Genomic DNA, 18,879 nt, shown 5'->3' on the forward strand with positions numbered 1-18,879 from the left:
GCCTCTACCTTTATTTTAAATGTGTGTAAATTCATTAAATTGCCCTACATACAGTTATAAATATAGAGATTGCATTTCTTTCACTTGCCGCTGCAGATGTATGAGAGCGAGTGTACTTTCAGAACCTTCCTTTCAAAATTACTTGTAATAATGCAGTAGATAAGTAACACTTTAGAGGGAAGAGGACCTCCAGCCTAAATAATTTCCAAATGATCTTAAAGTGTAATTTATCTTCTTATTTTGCAGCTAGCTATGGACCAAATCCAATTTGCAAAGGCTGTTTATCTTGTTCAAAGGATAATGGGTGCATCAGATGCCAACACAAGTTATTCTTCTTCCTACGAAGAGAAGGAATGAGACAATATGGTGAATGCTTGCATTCCTGCCCATCGGGGTACTATGGACTCCGAACGCCAGATATGAACAGATGTTCAAGTGAGTTTTTTTTGAACCCTTACATTCAGTTTTGTAGGAAGGCCATAATTCATGCTCAGTTCTTAAGATGATATGTTGTGGAACATGGTGATACTTTCACAGATGTCTTAAGATCATCATAAAACTTCTTTGCTAAAGAACATCCTAACTCATTCCAAGATATGTAACATTCAGCAGATTAAATAGTTGATGCATTAACCTAGTTTTTGTTGTTGTAATTTTTATTGTTATTATTGCTTTAGTTAGAAGGGAAACGTAGGAAAGAATGATGCTTTAAGCAGATATTCATAGTTTTAACAAACAAATTCCCAGTATATGAAAACAAAAAGGATTAAGTATTAATTTAACGGTGCCTCATGTAGGTACTAGTCAGTATATGCACTAATGTATGGGTGGGCTTCTTGTCATGCTTTTTGTTCCCACACAAATTTCAGCTGACCAGACACCTCACACCAGACATGCTTTAATATGTCAGTGTTGCTATTTTAATAAAACAGATGTACTATTAAAAACAAACAAACAACCTTTCACTTTTAGTACTGCATTTTATTTGGAAATTTACAACCTGCTAATGTTCAACAAGATTCCCTGTTTGCATGTTTGTGCCTAGAAGCACAACTGTTAAAATCAACGAGTGCTCTGGTATCTCTACACATTATTTCACCACTGTCTGGCAGTTGTGTCGCTTAGTATTGATTTTTCCATAAGCTCATATGTGGAGTATTGCCCATACGGATTATTAATCATTGCTATTACCTCTAATTCATATTTATGTGGGGGGTTGTGTGTGTGTCATAGTCTAACCAGAATTAGGTCACTGAACCTAAGAACCTGAAGTGAGAAATAGCTTTTCTTTGCTTCCTGGCATAATCAGGTGTCTGTTAAATGTACAGCACTCTCCCCGCAGTACTGTGGCATGTCACTGGGACGCAGCGCGTTGTGAGAAAGCAGGTGCTGGCTTCCACATCACCTTAATCTTGAGACCCACGTGAGGTCGCTCTGTGGCAGTCCGGGCTGGAGCAGGAGCGCTCACGGCTCTGCTTGGACCCGTCCCAGCCCACGCAGTGACGTCCCACCTCTTCCCCCCGTTCCCTGCGCGGGCTCTGTGGATATGGTGTTCTTCACGTTGTGTTTCCAACTGCTGTGTAATATTGCTGAGTGCTGCCTAATCTATACCAGGTGGCTAGGTTTTGATGAAAAATTAAACAAGACCAGTATATGGTTTATGCATCCCTTTTGTAAAGTAATTTAGGATTTTGGCCTTAATTTTTGTAACGTGTTTGTGAATTCAGCAACTTCTCCACTTTAAACCTTTCAGAACTGGGCTGTAAAAACTTGCCCACGTAAAAATGTTTTTTAGTATAGTTACAGCTTTGGGAAATAGATGAATCTATCTATATTAGCCTGTACTGTGCTTGTGAGATAGGAAAAGTAGTCCGTACTGGCAGTCTTTGTTTACTTTCTTAAAAAGAAAAAAAAACTATTTGCAGAAGGTGGATGGTGAATTCAGTATGACTTTTTTTCATTTTTACCACTTACAGAAAGTGGCCTTTTTCCCTGAATTACAGGATTGGTTTTGAAAAGCATAAATCCGAGTTGTGTCCAACCTGTATTGGCACGTGTTGAGAGCTGGATATTTAACTCACCCTCATGCATTTGACAGTCTCCCCCTGTGAGAATAATGATGCAGTTGCATTTACCGACCAGTCCTGGTTCTCCTCTAATGATTTTTGTATTGTATATTTTTATTTTAGTGTAACTGCCAACTCGTGTATTTATAAATCACATCTTCATTTTTTTTTGCTTGGTTTGGTGGTCTTGCATGGCATGTACGTTGCATTGTGGACACACAGACATTTTGTGGATTGAAGTTGAGTTAAAATAAATATTCTTAAAAAATAGAATAGGTTTCTTCCTACTTGATATTAGATACTTTTAAGTATGCTTAGTGACAGACTCCATTGCTCAGATAGTATTATCTCAGCTAAAAATAATAAAAATTCTGGCTGTGTTAAAATCCTTCTGGGAGTTACAGTGCTTGAATTACATAAGTTGAAATGATTTCTGCCCTATTAATGTCTTTATAGGCACAAAAGCTGTTTAACATTTTATTACTGGAACACTTGCCCATTTTTGTTAGAGAAGCTATAGAACATATTTTTATGGAAAATGTTGACATGATTTTAAAAGCCAAACATAGTTAGTGCCAAATGTAACACAATAAATACCACAGCCAAGTGCAGCAGCTCTAAAATGATGGAAATTTTGAATTTCAAGACTAATTTTCTTTTCTACATGTAAGCAGTATGTGTGTCTTGAATTTGCTAAGTGGTTCTAGGCTGTTTTTCTAGTAACAGTGAATAATGTAATTTTGAGACTGCTTGTCTCTAGAAATCGATGTAGAGTTTCCTGCTGGAGATGATTTTCATCTTGAACACTGCAGTATGAGAGTGCAGTACATTTGGACATGAAATTGGAAAGTGCTGAGTCTCTTCTGTAGAAGAATGCTCAAGAGTTACACTTTGTTAATTTTCCAAGAAATTTTAATAATGAGTTTGAACTGAACAGCTCCAACAAGAAATAATCTCATGAGAAAAAAAACCCAAAACTGAATTAAAGAATAAGAGGTAACCTGTCACCTGGGTGGTTGGTTTAACATTGTTCTGATTAATGGATCAAGCCTATCTTGAACCTTTCAACTTAGTCTGTATCCATAGTAACCTCTACAATATTAGGGGGAGGAAGCACTCAGAGTTTAGAAATTACAGCTCCCTTCAGCTTTGATTGGCTACTCCAGTTGTTTAGGTTCACCTTCTTTCTGACAGGAGGGCCTGACATTGCTAAAATTGTAATTTCCCCTTCCATGCACCTTCAGTAAAGACAAGATAAAGAGAATCTTTTAAACAAATTGAGCATTTATTAAACACATGTAGTTAATTCAGTGTATTAAGAAAGGTAATTTTTTTCAAAATTTTTTTCAAAATAGCAATACATCATTAATATATCATGGCTTGACTCTTTCTTACGTAGTATAGCAGAGCATATGACCTTCTGAAACTGTTGTAGTCAGTACGATTGTAACAGTCTGTCAGGGGGTTCATTTACCACAGGGACAGCGCTATTTGCTTTAAATAAAATAATTTTTCTGACTTTTTAGAAATAGTTTTCATTACATCTGTGTTTTTTTCCTTCAAATATGGCTTTATCTTTTAAAAACAAGCTTAATATTGCATTCGGGATTTTGAAAATGAAGTTGGATGGCCAGAAATTGAGATCTGCCTATCATTATTTTATACGCATTTATTTTTTTTCCTTATCTCTTCCACTCTCTTTTCCTCCTTCAAATGGATTTTTTTTTTTAATTTGGAATTTTTTTATTTTTGGCCTTTGTATTTTGACGGAAGAGTTTTGTTCCATCTGTCTGGCAACAAAAATCATCTTAGTACTTTGAATTAAGGTTTATTAAATCTATAGTCAATTTAGATTTAATAGGGCAATTGTATATTTGTAAAGTACTAATTGAAAACACTGTGGTTTGGCATTTATTTAAAAGATCTCAACTAATAATGAATCAAGATTAGAACATATTGGAAATGTATCGCTAAGTGTTTATTAAGTGAATTTATTTTAAAAAATATCCTCACTATGGTATTTTATAATTAGGATGTTGTATTTCAAACATTGCTCGCCATGAAATGGTAGACCTGTGGTAAACTTCAGGACCTGTTACGGCCAAGTGACTGTGCGTATCATTCTCTAGTGCTCATGTTCAGCCCCTGCCAAAGTTGCAGCTTAAAAATCTTTATTTGTAATAATAATAATAATAAAAAACCCTGCAACTACCAAAGCCACATCTGTTTAGGAGATTAAATAGCTAGCTATTATAGATATTCCCTTGTAGGCTAAAGCTCTTTTGCTTATGATTTTCCTCCTCTCCTTACTGTCTCCTCAGTGACTTTCCTGAAAGTTTTGATCTCTCTTCTCTTTCCATTGGTTTTTCAGCTGATACTCCATCCACTGTAAGAACTGCTCACATCATAGCTTTTCTCATAGGAGCATCTTGCCTCTGTCTCCTGCTCTTCTTGGCACTAGCACAGTCTTTGTCCCTTATGTGCCCTTGTGTCCTCAAGGTGTAAGCTGCCTGGATTTTTGAGGTCTCTCCCATCTTGGGAAATTCTGGAGAGGATTAGCACAGGAGGTGGTGCTGGTTGATGACAGATCGGTGCGCAGTGCCAGCGGACACATCAGGATGGCAGCGTGAAGTTAAGTCTGTGGCACCAATGCTGTTTTACTGAGCAGCAGAGGGATGGGAGCACGAGTTGGACGGAGTGAGTGTGATGGGCATGGGGACAGTCTGGGCATAGGTGGAGTTAGGAGGTTCTGGGGTAGAAGAGGCAGAGAGATCTGAGGCAGGAAGAGTAGGGTGCTATGAGTCGGAGCTCAGTGTGAAAGACCAAAGTATTAGGTGCTTTGGACCAAGCAACCGTTGTCACTCCCCAGGATAACTAACCTCACAAGTTACAGGCCCAGAGGCTCCTCTGGAATGATGCCTCAATGGAAAGACTGGTTTTGACCTTCAAAAGGAAAGCACGAACTGTAGTGAATCATCACCTCTGACTTCTTAAACACAAGGGGATGCCTCAAGCAAGGACCCGATTTCAGTGCAAAGATTACCAAGCCCTTCAATTTAGGAATGCCACGTTTCCTTCCCTGGCTTGAGTCTGCAGCATCCCTTTGCAAAATCTGATCATTAGCTCTCCGTCTCGAAGGTGTTCAGTACAGTTCTCTTTCTTATGCCGGTGGTTGCTGGTTTCCACTCATGCAGATGCCCTCACGTGTTCTCACTTCCCTTCCCCATGCTCAACTCTCTTCACTGGTGTCTGCGTTTCATGGGGAGCAGAACTTAACTGCGCATCGTCATTGTTATTAACATTACTAGGAACTGACCAGCTGTCTTTTCCACTACGTGCACTACAAGGTAGCTTTGTTATGAAGGGGGTTATGGATGGATAGTCAATCACATTGATTATGTTTAGAAAAGGACAATGTGACAATGGAAATGCTACAGAACATGAATCTTTCACAAAGGCAAAATAAGGCTCGTGTAAAATTTTCAAGATTATGCATATCAGTAAAAATACTTTACAAATGAGTAACTACTTTTTACAGTTGAGGTAGACATCTTTTGACCTTAAAGATTCATCATATTGCACTTAGTATGAGAAACTAATATAGTAAACCTTCTTTTTGTTAAGGTATGAAGCACATGCATCTCAATATGGAGCATTTTATGCTTTATTTTGAGCTTCAAAGGCATTATATTTCCCTACAATTTAGCTTATTCAGCATCACCTTATAAGCTGGTGATAAATTTACTATGGAAGGGTAGTATTTGTTTTGGTAACGTTATGCTTTCTGTAATTATAGTACAGAAAGAAGCTGTTTAAAGGAGCATATACTCTTTTTTTACAATAACAGGCACATGCACCTGAGTCTAAATTTAATTCAATATCTGAATTTGTTTGAACTCCTGGGTTTTTGATTCCTTCTCTAAAATGTAAGTCTGTCAATTCTTTAATACTTACTTTAAAAGGAGAATGAGTAGGAGTGGCTTATCATGACTGTCAGGAAGCCAAAGCAGGTCACAAAAATCTTTTAATATCACTGTGGTTCATCTGCTTAAAGTGTATCTCTAATTTGGGCATGATTTGTAATCCGGGCTTTCTCCTTCCACAGTTCTTTAATGCACCGTTTATGTATTTTTCTATAAATATTGTAAATTTCATCCATGTCAATCAGATTTGGTTTTTTGTGATAGTCATGTAAGTAGCAGAGGAATGTTTCGGTCAATATAAATGAGATTATAAAGCCTAAATGCAAATGTTTTATTGCTGGCTAGCTAAATGCAATTCTTATAGATCAGATTGGTTGCCCTAACCTTGACTGAAACATGGCTCATAGCTATTACTTTTTTTGAAAATCTGGTGTATGTGCAAAAACGCTTCAGAAGAAAATTATTTCTGAAGTGCCACAGGGTGCTAGAGCTCACTGAAAATTAAGGAAAAAGGGACTTTGGCTGCAAAGTCCTGTATATAACTTATCTTCTGCCACTCTGTTTCAGTAAGCAAAGTCAAAGATGTTATAAATTTCTGTCTCCGGATTCTTTTCTGATAATGGCCTTTTTTAAGGGAGATATTATGATCCTTTTTCTTTTTCTCGAACCAAAGAATTTGGTCCTTCAGTTTGGTAGGTTTCCTGGCCATTGACTGAGGAGTGGCACAGTACTAGTTCACGGAGTTATGTTTCTTTCTTGAGCGTATTCTGTAACTGCTCTCAAGCACGGAGGCACTTTTACATACTATAATCTACCCTCATGCTCTACTGAAATGTCAGTCATTCAAGTTCTTACTCTCTTGTCAGCCTAAATTAAGAGATTGTACAGTATCATTAGACTTTCCATTGAGGAAGTTATATATCTTGTCCCATAAATCAACATTTCAGAACTCTGTCAAAGGGATGAGTTTTTGTTTCTCTTTGTTTTGTCTGAACGCTGAAGATACTTGAGCAAAAGCACTTCTGTCTAATTTCAGTCCAGCTTAGCTTCACCAGACAAAGTAGTGATTTCTCTTCCACCCATTCCCTTGGGAGGTGAAGTCATGGAGCACTGAATTTATAACCACTCCTGTGACAGCTTGTGATTGAAAATAGACTTCTAGAAAGTTAGCTTTTCTAACTTTTGGAGTACTGCTCTTTTTCAGTTCTCACTTTTCACTTCATAAATATGTATTTATCATGAAAGATTGTGTCTCTTTAGGGTTTTTAATATTAATTTTGCTCATTAAAGTCATTGCAGTGGGCTGTTGTCTATCTGATGGGGTAAGAAAGTTACTAGTTTAAAACTGCCCTTGCTGAAGCAATTAGGACCTTTGCCATGGATTTCAGTGAGGTGAGAATGGTGTTCTTTTACCATCTACATCCAACTCTTGTGGGAAGTATGGTGTAACATTTTAAAAAGTGTCAACTCTTTAGAAATGGGCCGTGCTAATCGGACATACCAGCAGATTTCTCTGGGCCTCCCTGAGTGCTTTTTGAAGTCCACTTATGTGAGGATGGTACCAGAGGAAGATGTGTGGTCTTCATATGGGGGTGGCTTTCTGGGGTGTTTTTTACCTTTCAAGGGGAAGGATGGAAGCAAATATTTGACTTTCTGACTTTCGCAAGACAGAATCACTGGAAAGAAGATATGATACTGTGCTAGAAGAGTTGCGGTAAGAGTGTTATGAAGTCTGAGGGGTCCTGGCTATGAGTAGAGGGTAGTAGGGCCAGGGGGATATAAGGAGACGTGGTGCTGAGCAGGAATAAAAGGGGTTTGAGGTCTGGTAGGAAGCACGCCCTTGATGAGACACTGCAAATTGAATACAAGGGAAGGAAGAGGTAGGGACTTAAATGTCTGCCCCTGACCTACAGACCTCTTGTTGCCAGCTAAATGGGAACAGCAGCAGTGAGGCACCCTTTACTGCTTCACTCCCAGGTTCTGAAGATTAGGTTTCCAACTCTGTCGTTGTTGCCCTGCAAGTATGGTAGGCCTGCCAAAGGGAGGTGACTGCTCTTTGGGGTTCTTCTGCCAGGCTGAATTTATCAACTCTTCCTCCCCTCAACACCAGTCTTATCTTTCTCTGTGCCCCCAGAGCTTCCACTTCCAGGCTCCTCCTCCTTACTGCTTCTAAAATTTTCCAGGTAGTTACCCTTGTCTATCTGGAAACCTCCATTGGGCACTATTTTCTGTTTATTTCTAAAGGAAAAAAAAAAGGCATTTCTGAAGAATACTGTTGGTTATGCATTTTCTACTTCTTTCCTCTAAAGAGCTCCTTGGGTCTAAAATCTTAGCTATGTTTAGCTCAAGTTTTTTGGTCTTGTTTCCTTTGGGGGTTTTTCTGGTGTAAACTTCTAAGTAGTCTTTTAAGTGGAATAAAAGGAATACACTGGTCGCATGGTTTAGCTGCTGAAGTGATACAGAAAATGAAACCACTGAACTGGTGAGAAAAGCAATTGGATCCATGGCTAATAAATTGAAGTAATAAAATTGCTTTTGACAAGAACCTTTTCCAGATGAAAAAAGAATCTCTGTCTTGTTCCAGTTTATTATAATTATACCAGTAAGCTAACTAGTTAATTTAAAGGGAATTTAAAAGGATTGAGATAGGAATTTTTAAAAGTAGGAAAGATATTGCTTTCCTTCTCCAGAGTTAGGCATAAGATGCTGAGATCAGAAAATTCAAAGGGTTGAAAACCATGGCAATCAGAAGAAAGCAGTTCAGGTCATTAACTTTAAACATTTTTTCCTTGGTTTTTATTATATTATTTTGTGTAAAGGATAAAACAATTTTTTAAAATGCTGGTTTTCTTAATTATTGACTATTACATCAAACAGCTCTTCTGTAGATTTCATACTAGATTATTCTTTTATTATCAAATTTATTATTTAAATAATAGAATGCAAAACATTTTAGGAATCTGCAATATACTTCCATTAAGACCTAAATAAAGTTTACATAGATAATGATGCTGATTAACAAAAAGAAATACAAAATTTGACACAGTTATATTTATTTCCAAACCAAGGTATCTTAATATTCGTAATGGAGTATCAACTTTCTTTAGGAGTCCAACTAAAGATGTGTACTCTTTCATTATCTGTCCACATTGGTATATTTATCTTTAAAAGCAAAAGAAATTAAAGAATTCATTTATTCTAATTTACTAACCTCAGTCACAGTTAAAAGAATTAATTAATAGCACTTTTATTTAAAAAAGAAAAGAAAATTTGCCCTGAAAGCATTTAAACTGTGTAATAAGATGAATCTGGGCACCAAAAGTAAAAAACTCTGTAAAATTTTCTTTATTTTCTAACTACTGCTGTGACAGTTTGTGACTGAAAATAGACTTCTAGAAAGTTAGCTTTTCTAACTTTTGGAGTACTGCTCTTCTTTAGCTTTTTAGTTTAGTTCATTTTAAATTTTATAAAAAAATCCATGCAAGGCTTAGCTTCATGATTTGAGAGTGAGCATATGGAGGACATCAAAAAGGAGTTGTTGTCACTCCCAGTTGATCTTCAGCTATAGTGTGGTCTGTTACCGAGTTAAATTATCATTACAATTAGCACCCAGTAACCCCAAGCATTGTGCTGAATATCACTCCAGTGAATTAATGTTTTAATTTCAGAATTCTTAAAGTATTCCTAATATTCTTTCAGTATTTTCCCCTAAATTGCATCTGATACAGATTAAATAATAGGCATTTCATGTTTAGAGTAATTTAACCTCATAGGAGAAAATTGAAAATAAACTGCCTGCTGAACTTCAAGACTAAATACTAAAATCTGTTTTATAAAGATTAGCTAAATTTGAAGTGTTGTTAGGGGATATTTACCAATATCTGTTTCATAAGTCCTTATGGTTTGTAATTTTTTTTTTTTTAGAAAAGAATCAAGAATAAATGAATGACATAAGTGACCAAAAAGATTAGTATATTGTTGCATGACATGAATAACAAATGCTTCCTGCTGTGACTTCAGATAGCTGAAGAAAGGATACAGTTAATGTAGTTTATATAAATTAAATATGTTAGCTGAAGGATTAGATTTTTTAAAATTAATTTTAAAGTGTTCATTACTGTTCCAAATATAAAGGCTTTTACTTTTTAATCTTTGGAACATTTTTCCCTGGTGTTTTTTTGTAGGTATGTATGACTGACTTTCATAAGCCCCCATGTAAGTATTTCTCCTTTTCAGGTGTGTGTGTGGTTGTTGGTATCTAGTTAATTTCCGAGTTGCAGTGTTTTAGTATGGAATAGGATGTTTCTGAACAGTCTGCTTCTGAGTCTGTAATCTATTGTGGACAATATTTCTCTTAAATTTTCAGAGAAATCCAATATTTCAAAAGGCAATAGTTGTTTGGGCTTTTTTTGCTACTGATGATAGCTTTATGTCTTTTAGTCATTTAATAATGGTTATTTTTTATGGATTAACTGCCTTAATAATAGAAATGAATTATATCCAGAAAAATTGGGGCTTTTTGCATGGTAGCAGATGCATATGTGTAGATACGGACATCAGATATAATAGATGAAAGCATTCGTTCAGCTATTTATAGGGTCAACTCATGGAAGAAAAAAACATATCCTGCTTTTAATGACAAATAAAAAAGTGAAGACGGTACATATAATACATGCATACTTCCCCAAATAATTTGTTGCATCTTAGTTTCCTCAAAATTACTTAAACACAGTAATAGTTTACATTGAACGTTTTTCCTCCCAAAAGATGTAATTAACTCAAATATCACTCAACTAGAGGTTTTATCTACAGTTTTGATTAAAAAAATAGGATTTAAAGGATGTAGGGTTAAATGTGGTAAATAATGATTACATTTAACTGTAATTTCTCTTATAGAGCAGATGGATTTAAGGATGACAGTATTCCTCATCATAGCACTTCTGGGTTTGCTATTTTATTGCTTTCCTTTCATTTTTAGTCTTACCCTAACTTAGTTGTCTCATTGTTTCTTACGATCCTTTTGATTCAGGATGCAGAATAGAAAACTGCGACTCCTGCTTTAGCAGAGACTTTTGTACCAAATGCAAAACGGGCTTTTACTCGCACAGAGGCCGCTGCTTCCGAGGATGCCCCCCTGGATTTGCCGCCTTGGAAGAGCTTATGGAATGTGTGGGTGAGTCTTCTAGCACAGCAATGCTGCTGAAGCAGCTCTTTTACAAGGTGGCAGGGTTCAAATATGGCGCTATTTTTAAGCTGATGCTTAGCATTTCCTATCAAGAAATATTCACTAACGAATTGTGTCTGGATTTCTTTAATAATAATAATAATAATAGTAATAACAGTTTTTTCCAAACTTTGAAATATTGCATTATTGGGAATGCCACTCTGTTCTGCATCAGAAGGTTCTGTCCTCTTAACTGTAAATCACCTTGTATGAGGATTTATAACTCAGAATTTGTAAGATTTCAGGAAGGCCAGTTTTTTGCATTAGAACTTTAAGTCAGTGATGTACTTGTCAGATTCTTGCCCTCGTAAAACTACCTGCTCATTTTAACCCAGAGGCAGGACAGACTGAATTCCTGTAACATCTGGGCTTCAAATTCACTTTTAGTTTCCCTGTTGCTCCCTACTTTTCCATTAGCAAGTAACAAATATAAACCACCAAGTAAGTGTTTTTCGTAGAAATTTACTTTATACCTCTGAGCCAGCGTTGGCTGTTCTCACAATATTTGTCGAGTCTCACAGTTTGGTGTTTTATCTTGAAGCCTGGGAACTGTGTTAGAACAGACTTTCTTTCAAGAGTATTCCTTGCATTTCCTGGTGGATAGGACCTGGAAATGTGAACTCTTGAGCTTTGCAAATCCAGGTGACAACCAAATAGAATTTATTTATTAAAAAGAGAACAATTTAAATCAATCTTATGATTTTAGGAGGGTTTTTGAATATTTGGGACTGACAGGATGTCTATACATACAGATTGATAGTCTGATGGTTTTATGCTCAGGTTGAAGTTGGCTAAAAGGATTCTTTCAGGTGCTGTAAGAGATTTTAATTTTGTTTCTAAGTTTTTGCCTGTTAACAGTAAAACTTTCAAGTGGTGCTTTCTAATAGTGTATTCTAATTTTAAAAAAAATGAAAACAAAGAAAAGCAAAACCCAGAAGAATTGCTTACTCATGTTTTCTTTTGCTTTATCAGAAGGCTGTGAAGTGGGTCAGTGGAGTGAGTGGGGAACTTGCAGCAGAAATAACAAAACCTGTGGATTTAAGTGGGGCCTGGAAACGAGGACAAGACAAATTGTGAAGAAGCCAGCAAAAGACACAATACCATGCCCAACCATTGCAGAATCCAGACGCTGTAAAATGGCCATGAGGCATTGTCCAGGAGGTAAGCGTAGTCCATGCCACAAGAATCTTTATGAGCTTTCCTTAACTGAAATCCTATTTCTAACTTGAAAAAAGAGCTATTTCATCTTAGCTGAAGGGGAAATCCTGTCTCTGCTCTGCCAGCCACGGCTGAAAAGCATTTTTGGTCCTAATTTGTGCAGCAAGACTCCAGGGAGAGGCTCAGCGTGGGAGTGATCAGTCTCTCAGTAGACTGTGAAACTGTGTTTTTCCTGGCGTGATGCTGAGGCTTTTTCAAAGAGGTGCCTCGTGAAAGAACCGTAACAGGTTGCAGTTTGAGCTTCAGCATGAAAATGATAGTGATGGTGGAATAACTAATTGCTCTGCGCATGGCAGGAAAGATTACGATTCTAAACCTTGCTGCAGGTGGCACACCCAGTGCTGGTGTGATGGGTGTTTAAATTAAATGAAGTTGGTTACACATGGCATTGTTAGCTGGAACTATTAGCTGGAGTGTGTTACTTGTTCTGAATATTGCAGATCAAGGCCAGACTATGATAGATGTGATACAAGCAGAAGAGTGATAGATATCAAGCTTTTCAGCATGAGACCAGCTTATGGCAATTACCACAAGTAGATAAAATAAATGATGAAATTTCTTTATCATAGTGTTCCAAGACTTAAGTAGTGATGCTGATTTGAAAAAGCAAATGGAGTTTCAAATTTGTGTTCAGTTTTGTAGACCACGAAGTGGAGACATGTCACTGGTAGAGAAGAGATTTTGTTATCTTTTAAATTGAAGTGATTAATCTTTCACTTGTGCAGACTAAACACTTACTGAGTTTTCAGAATTTGTAGGAGAGGTGCGTGATCAACAAGTGATAAAGATGCCACTCCTTCTGAAATCATAGGATTAAAGAAAGATTGAGGCTTTAAGGGACTTCAGGAGTTCTCTCGTCCAACCTTCTACTGCAAGCTGGGTCAATCGTGAGATCAGGCAAATAAAAAAGGAATAAAGGGTTGCAGAGTCCTGAGAAAAGCCATAACCTGATGAATAAGCTAAAACTGAAATAATCTTAGAATAGGTACATAAATAAGTTTGCTTTGTGTTCTGGGATTGTTGAATATGACTCTCTTGGCTTGAACATACTGCCCAGCAATATGTGTGCAAATTATACGTGAAGTTTTAGTTTACAGATTAAATCTGTGCAAGCTTCATTTTTGTCTCTAGCACCCTGACACAATCTGGAAGAGAATATAAAGTTGATTCTCTGTTATCCAGGTTAACTGAAGCTGTTATGCACTCTTCCTCCCTGTCCTACTCCCTATACTCATACACATGTGCATGCACACACAGCGCATAGTCATAGTGGAACTGGGGTGCATTGTACAGGACAGCTAATCTGCAACCTAAATAAACTTCTCAAAGACATTGAGGAGTGGAACCTACAAAATGAACATCTCTATAGGAAGGAAGAAGAAAAGGTAAAAATCAAGGCTGATTTGGGCTGCCATGGTGTATGTCTCATGGTATCTTTGAATGCGAGTCAGCTGCATCTACCTCAGGGTAGCTAGACTTACTAGTGCTTGCAGCCTGCTGGTGGGTGAGCTGTTCCAGTTACTTCTAGCAAACTCTGAAGCCCACATGAGGTTAGTGATCAGATCAACTGGGGAAATGTTTTACTGCTAAAATGGAAGGAAGAAAAAAGAGCTTGTGTGAAGTCCTACAAAATCTCCAATCAATATTTTCTTTTTTTGCTGTTGAGATGCATGAAGTTTAGCTTGTAGTAGAAAATTTGAAAAAACTGCAGAATATTTTCAATTCAACTCCATGTGGTAGAGATTTAGTCATTTACGTACCCAATGTGCATAGATAGGGAGGTATGTCATGGATGAAATGTCCAGCTTCTATATAAACTCCTGGCAAGTAGAAATTTACAGGTGTGGGTTTAGTCTGGATAATTTAGTTAGGATACAAATTATTCAAATTGTTGTAAAGAGTTTGGGAAGTGTGCTTAAGTGGACCACAATATTTATGAAAGCTGTAGGATGCTTATGTAACTGTGGTAATCTGGAGCTATTGAACGTTCATACCTTTTTGTAGCAGATTGTCTTAGGTTGTTTCAAATTTTCTAGTCCAGCAATTCAGGTCACTGATTAAAGAATTACCTTGCAAATTTTATCTTTTCAAAGGCACAGTGATGGGCTTTCCTAAGAGTTAGGAAGTTTATTGCCTACTTTACATCAAGGTCTTTGATAAATCTCTGCATTTTTTTCACTACGTATCAGGAAAGTTCTTGCTGCAAATACAAATTCAGTGTGAAAGGCTTGTACTCTTTCATAACCATGGGCTCCAGTAAATCCTAAAGATGCCAATCCTTTCCTGTCCTCCCATGGTGTGGAATTCCCTGCCTGTGTTTTCAGAGACAAAAATAAATATGTACAAAACTGCAGGTTTGAACTCTTCACACTAAATGCTGAGGCTTAATACTGTTTCTGTGCCATCATATAAAACACCAGCCAGCGTATAAACTCCTTTTTCTCTCCTAAGAAACTCCTGGGAGGGAGTGTGTTAGTGGTGTTTAAGTGCCTCGGGTAGGCCTTCCCCAGGCCTGGTTATCTCTACAGGCAAGGAAGCCACTGAGATTGTCCTGTTCGAAACTCCTGCTTCGTAGTTTGTTTTAATTATGATTATATAAACGGCTGGTCTAAGATCCCATATCTTTTATCATATTTAATTTAGTTAGCAGGTTGCCCCATTAGACACTCATAATGTTCTGTTGCTTATTTATTCACTGTGAAGTAGTGGGAGGCAGAGACTCTGGTTACGGGGAAGCTCAAATCAAGCAGGTCCTGGCTGCGAAGGAAGAGAGTCTGTGTTTTTAAAAATATGGTGTTTTCCTATTAGAAATTTTGTAATTCAACTTTTAAACTGAGGAAATAAGAGAAAAATTTAAGGTTAGCACTAGGGGGGGACTGAAGAACCGTAATCACTGTAAATGTCAGTTGAGAGGCTGTTAATAAATCCTTTCTTCTTAATGTTCTCAGTACATAAACTCACACAAATGTGTAGGATAAGTATTGGATTATATAGCTAAGATTGTTGTAGATTGTGATGGATTAAACTGAGCAGAGGAAGTAAGGATATTTTTGGTAGAACAGGGTCAAATATAGTGCTTTTGACACACGCTTTCTACTTCTGCACATTTTACAGTTACTATTTATGGTCCACACTACAGAAAAGCTTCCAAAACAGATTTTTACATGTTTGCACAAGTGGAGTTAGATTCAGTTTTCCTACCAAGTACTTCAGTTTCATATTTATCAGGGGTTGAGATGTTACCCATCTGGCCATATGGCTGTAGTACAAATCTAGTTGATGAAGAATTCTTCATTTTCCCAGTATTTGCAGAGTTGTAGAGATACAAGCTGGAATGCAAGTGAAAGATGATTTCACTTCTTTCCAGCTGAAGCCAGTAACATGAGAGGATACTCTACTTGATTTCAAATATGTTACTCAGTGATATTTTCTTATTGTCAGTACTACTTGATTGAACTGTTATTACCAGATAGGAATGTCACATTTGTGTATCTGTTCACGTTATGTATGTTACCCTGTGGCTCGGGTGTAACATGACTTATACAGTGAGATGTTAGACTTAGAAAAAGATGACTTGGATCATTCAGGACACCTTCTACCCATGTTGGTCTTTTCCTGATAAGGAATTTTCTCCTTTTTAGCTCAAAAAGAAAAAAAAGGAATTTTTAAAAAGAGTGATTGCATTACAACCAATGGAGAAATTAGCAGGCAGAAATGTTCCATGGACTGATAAATCTTGCTGTCTTGAAGTTTTCCCATATATTTATAATAAATATTCTCTTTTTACCTCTTATTTTTATATGTTCCCCGTGTTCATCTCAGTAATTACTCCTCTTTTGTTTGTAGCCTTGAGGAATTTGAAGATTGCTGTCATGTTTCACATTAAGTATTACACAGGCAAGGAAAGCAGCTCTCTGCTTCTTTTAGTCTTCCATCACACTGTGTTCTTTAAGCTGTCTGATACATGAATATTACTCTATGCCAAAGTCTATTATTTCTAGTACAAATCACAATGCCATTTATGAATGCTCATTTCAGACATGAAGAAAGAGAAATGAAGATGGGACATATGTCTGCATTAATGTCCTGAGCTCAAAAGGGGGAAGGCAGTAGGACAGGTCATGAGGCTACAGTGGGAGGGAGTTCTTGCCTTGACATGGGCAAGTGTGCTTGGATGGACTTCATGCTGGTTGATTGGATTTGAGGGGCTTTTTATGCAGTAAGCTTTCTTCTCTCTATTGCTGCAATAGAATTTCAGACTTCTGGAAGAGCAACAGTAGAATGACCCAATCAGACTTTCTGTTGTTATACTGCAGTTACATTTCATTATTAATACTCAGAAATTATGATTGAAAAGACTAAAAAATAAAAGAATATATACTTAAATACAGAAAGCTAATAAATATGCAAGGCTGCAAAATGCATGTTAACTAAGTAGTGTGATTTTTTTTTTTTTTTTTTTTTTTTTTTTTTTTAGTCTGATAAGCTACTAGGGATATGGCAAACAGGGAGTTAATGATCCTGCTTTGCAAAAAAATATTTAAGGTAGGATAGACAATATTTAGAGTAAAACTGTACATAAACTTTGGTGAAGACACTACCTATACACTTAGAGTATACTAAACTTAATTACTTACTAAGCATAATTTCTGATAGAAGCCACATTACAGGTATAGATATCTCCAGTAGGTAAGTATTTTTCCCTTCTTTAAAATGACATATTTTGTCTCAGAGTGAATGTTTTAAAATTTCTGGCTTTAACTTGACAACCTCCAGTAAAAAGGGTCAAAAATGTTCTTATGTCATCCCCCCACTCCTCCCAGAAGTTTTCTTTTATTTTCTTTTGAAACCTGTCAAAGGAAATCTGGATTTCTCTCTAAATATAAACAAAGATTTATTCAGAAGAGGCTGAGGAATTTTTTGATTGCACAAAACCCAAAATCATAGAACTATTGAATAATACAGGTTGGAAGGGACTTAAGGAGGTTGCATTATCCAACCTCCTGCTCAAAGCAGGGTCAGGCAAGGTGGTGTTGAAAATCCCCAAGAGTGGAGCCTGCACAATCTTTCTACACCAATGTGTTGCAGTGCTTTACGGTCGTCATGGTGAGAAAGTTTTTCTTTATATCCAATCTGAACTACTCTTGTTTCAATTTGTCTGATGTCTCTCATCCTCCTCCCATGCACCATCATGCAGAGCCCAGCTCTGTGTTCTTGATGACCTCCTCATAAGTACTGGAAAGCTCACCAAAGCCTTCTGTTCTCCAGGCTCAACAAACCCAGTTCCTTCAGTCTCTCTTCACAGGGCAAGTGCTCCAGCTCCCAACCGTGTTGGTGGCTCTGTGCTAAAGTCTATCAGTATCTTTCTTGAGCTGGGGGACCCAAAGCTGCATATGGTGTTCCAGATGTGGTCTGATGAATGTCAGATAAAGGGAGATGATCACTTCCCTTAATCTGCTGTCAGGCTGTATTAACAGGTCAGAAGATTGAGGGAAGTGATCATTGCTGCCAGGGCACACAGCAGGGTCACATTTAGCTCAAGTTTCATCAGGACCCCTCAGGTCCTTCCCAGCAGAGCTGCTCCCCAGCCAGTCAGTGCCCAGCCCATATGTTTTCAGGGAGTACTTCCTTCCCAGATGCAGGACTTTGCATTTGCCTTTCTTGAATTTCATAATGTTCCTTTCAGCTACAATGAATCTCTTGATAAGTGTGAAAAAAACCCCACCCCAAAAACCCAAACCTCAAAATAAATGTAGCACCAGAACTGAGTGATCTTTTTGATCTGACAAATTATTATGTTCTTTTGAGCTTTTTGACTACATCTACACTGCAGTGCTCGATGTTGAAAAGTTTGTAAGCCATGATGCTTTTGAGACCTTCATTTATACAATGCACTTGTAGTTAGTCTCAGTGCACAATACCTACAAACACCATCTGCCCTTTGAGAGTCAATGCTAGGTCTTTCTCTAAGTGGTTCTCAGTAAACGTACCACCATATTTCTGTCTCCTGTTGGTCATGTTATGTTGCCACAAGAACAGCCTAAGGGGCAAAGACTGGTCCAGGAACAGCAAAAACTGTTGCCCCCTCCATGAGGACAGTCGAGCACTTGGCTAGATTGGTCCAGTAGACTGTGCAATCACCATCCTTGAAAGTTTCTAAGACCTGACTCAACAAAGCCCTGGACAATCTGGTCTTGAATGGTCCTGATCCTACTGAGAGCAGGAAGTCGCTCTGGGGACCAACCTGGATGATTCTGTGGCTGTGAATGGCAGAATGTGCTGTGCGTTTAGGCTGAAAGAACACCGTTCTTCCTGTTTGGGCTTTGCAAAATTTCTGGTATCTTCTACTCCCAATTAGAGAGAAACTGGAATGACTGGTCATAGGGAAAAGGAAAAAAACAAGTATTTACCATGTTTGTTATAGTGCTGAGATCTCTTCATTTGGCCT

At 37.4% G+C, this 18,879-nt stretch overlaps 1 protein-coding gene across 1 annotated transcript in view; it reads left to right on the forward strand.

The window, feature by feature from the left end:
- Positions 1 to 250: 250 nt before the first annotated feature.
- Positions 251 to 18,879, forward strand: part of RSPO2 (R-spondin 2) — a 53,840-nt gene continuing 35,211 nt past the window's right edge. Inside the window, exons 1-3 of the mRNA XM_010576999.1 lie at positions 251 to 435; positions 11,019 to 11,162; positions 12,186 to 12,374. Coding sequence (XP_010575301.1) covers positions 354 to 435; positions 11,019 to 11,162; positions 12,186 to 12,374 — 415 coding nt within the window. The 5' untranslated portion in view covers positions 251 to 353. The remainder of the gene's footprint in view (positions 436 to 11,018; positions 11,163 to 12,185; positions 12,375 to 18,879) is intronic.

The sequence above is a fragment of the Haliaeetus leucocephalus genome, unplaced genomic scaffold (genome assembly GCF_000737465.1).
Source record: "Haliaeetus leucocephalus isolate CR32 unplaced genomic scaffold, Haliaeetus_leucocephalus-4.0 Scaffold555, whole genome shotgun sequence".
Classification (NCBI taxonomy): domain Eukaryota; kingdom Metazoa; phylum Chordata; class Aves; order Accipitriformes; family Accipitridae; genus Haliaeetus; species Haliaeetus leucocephalus.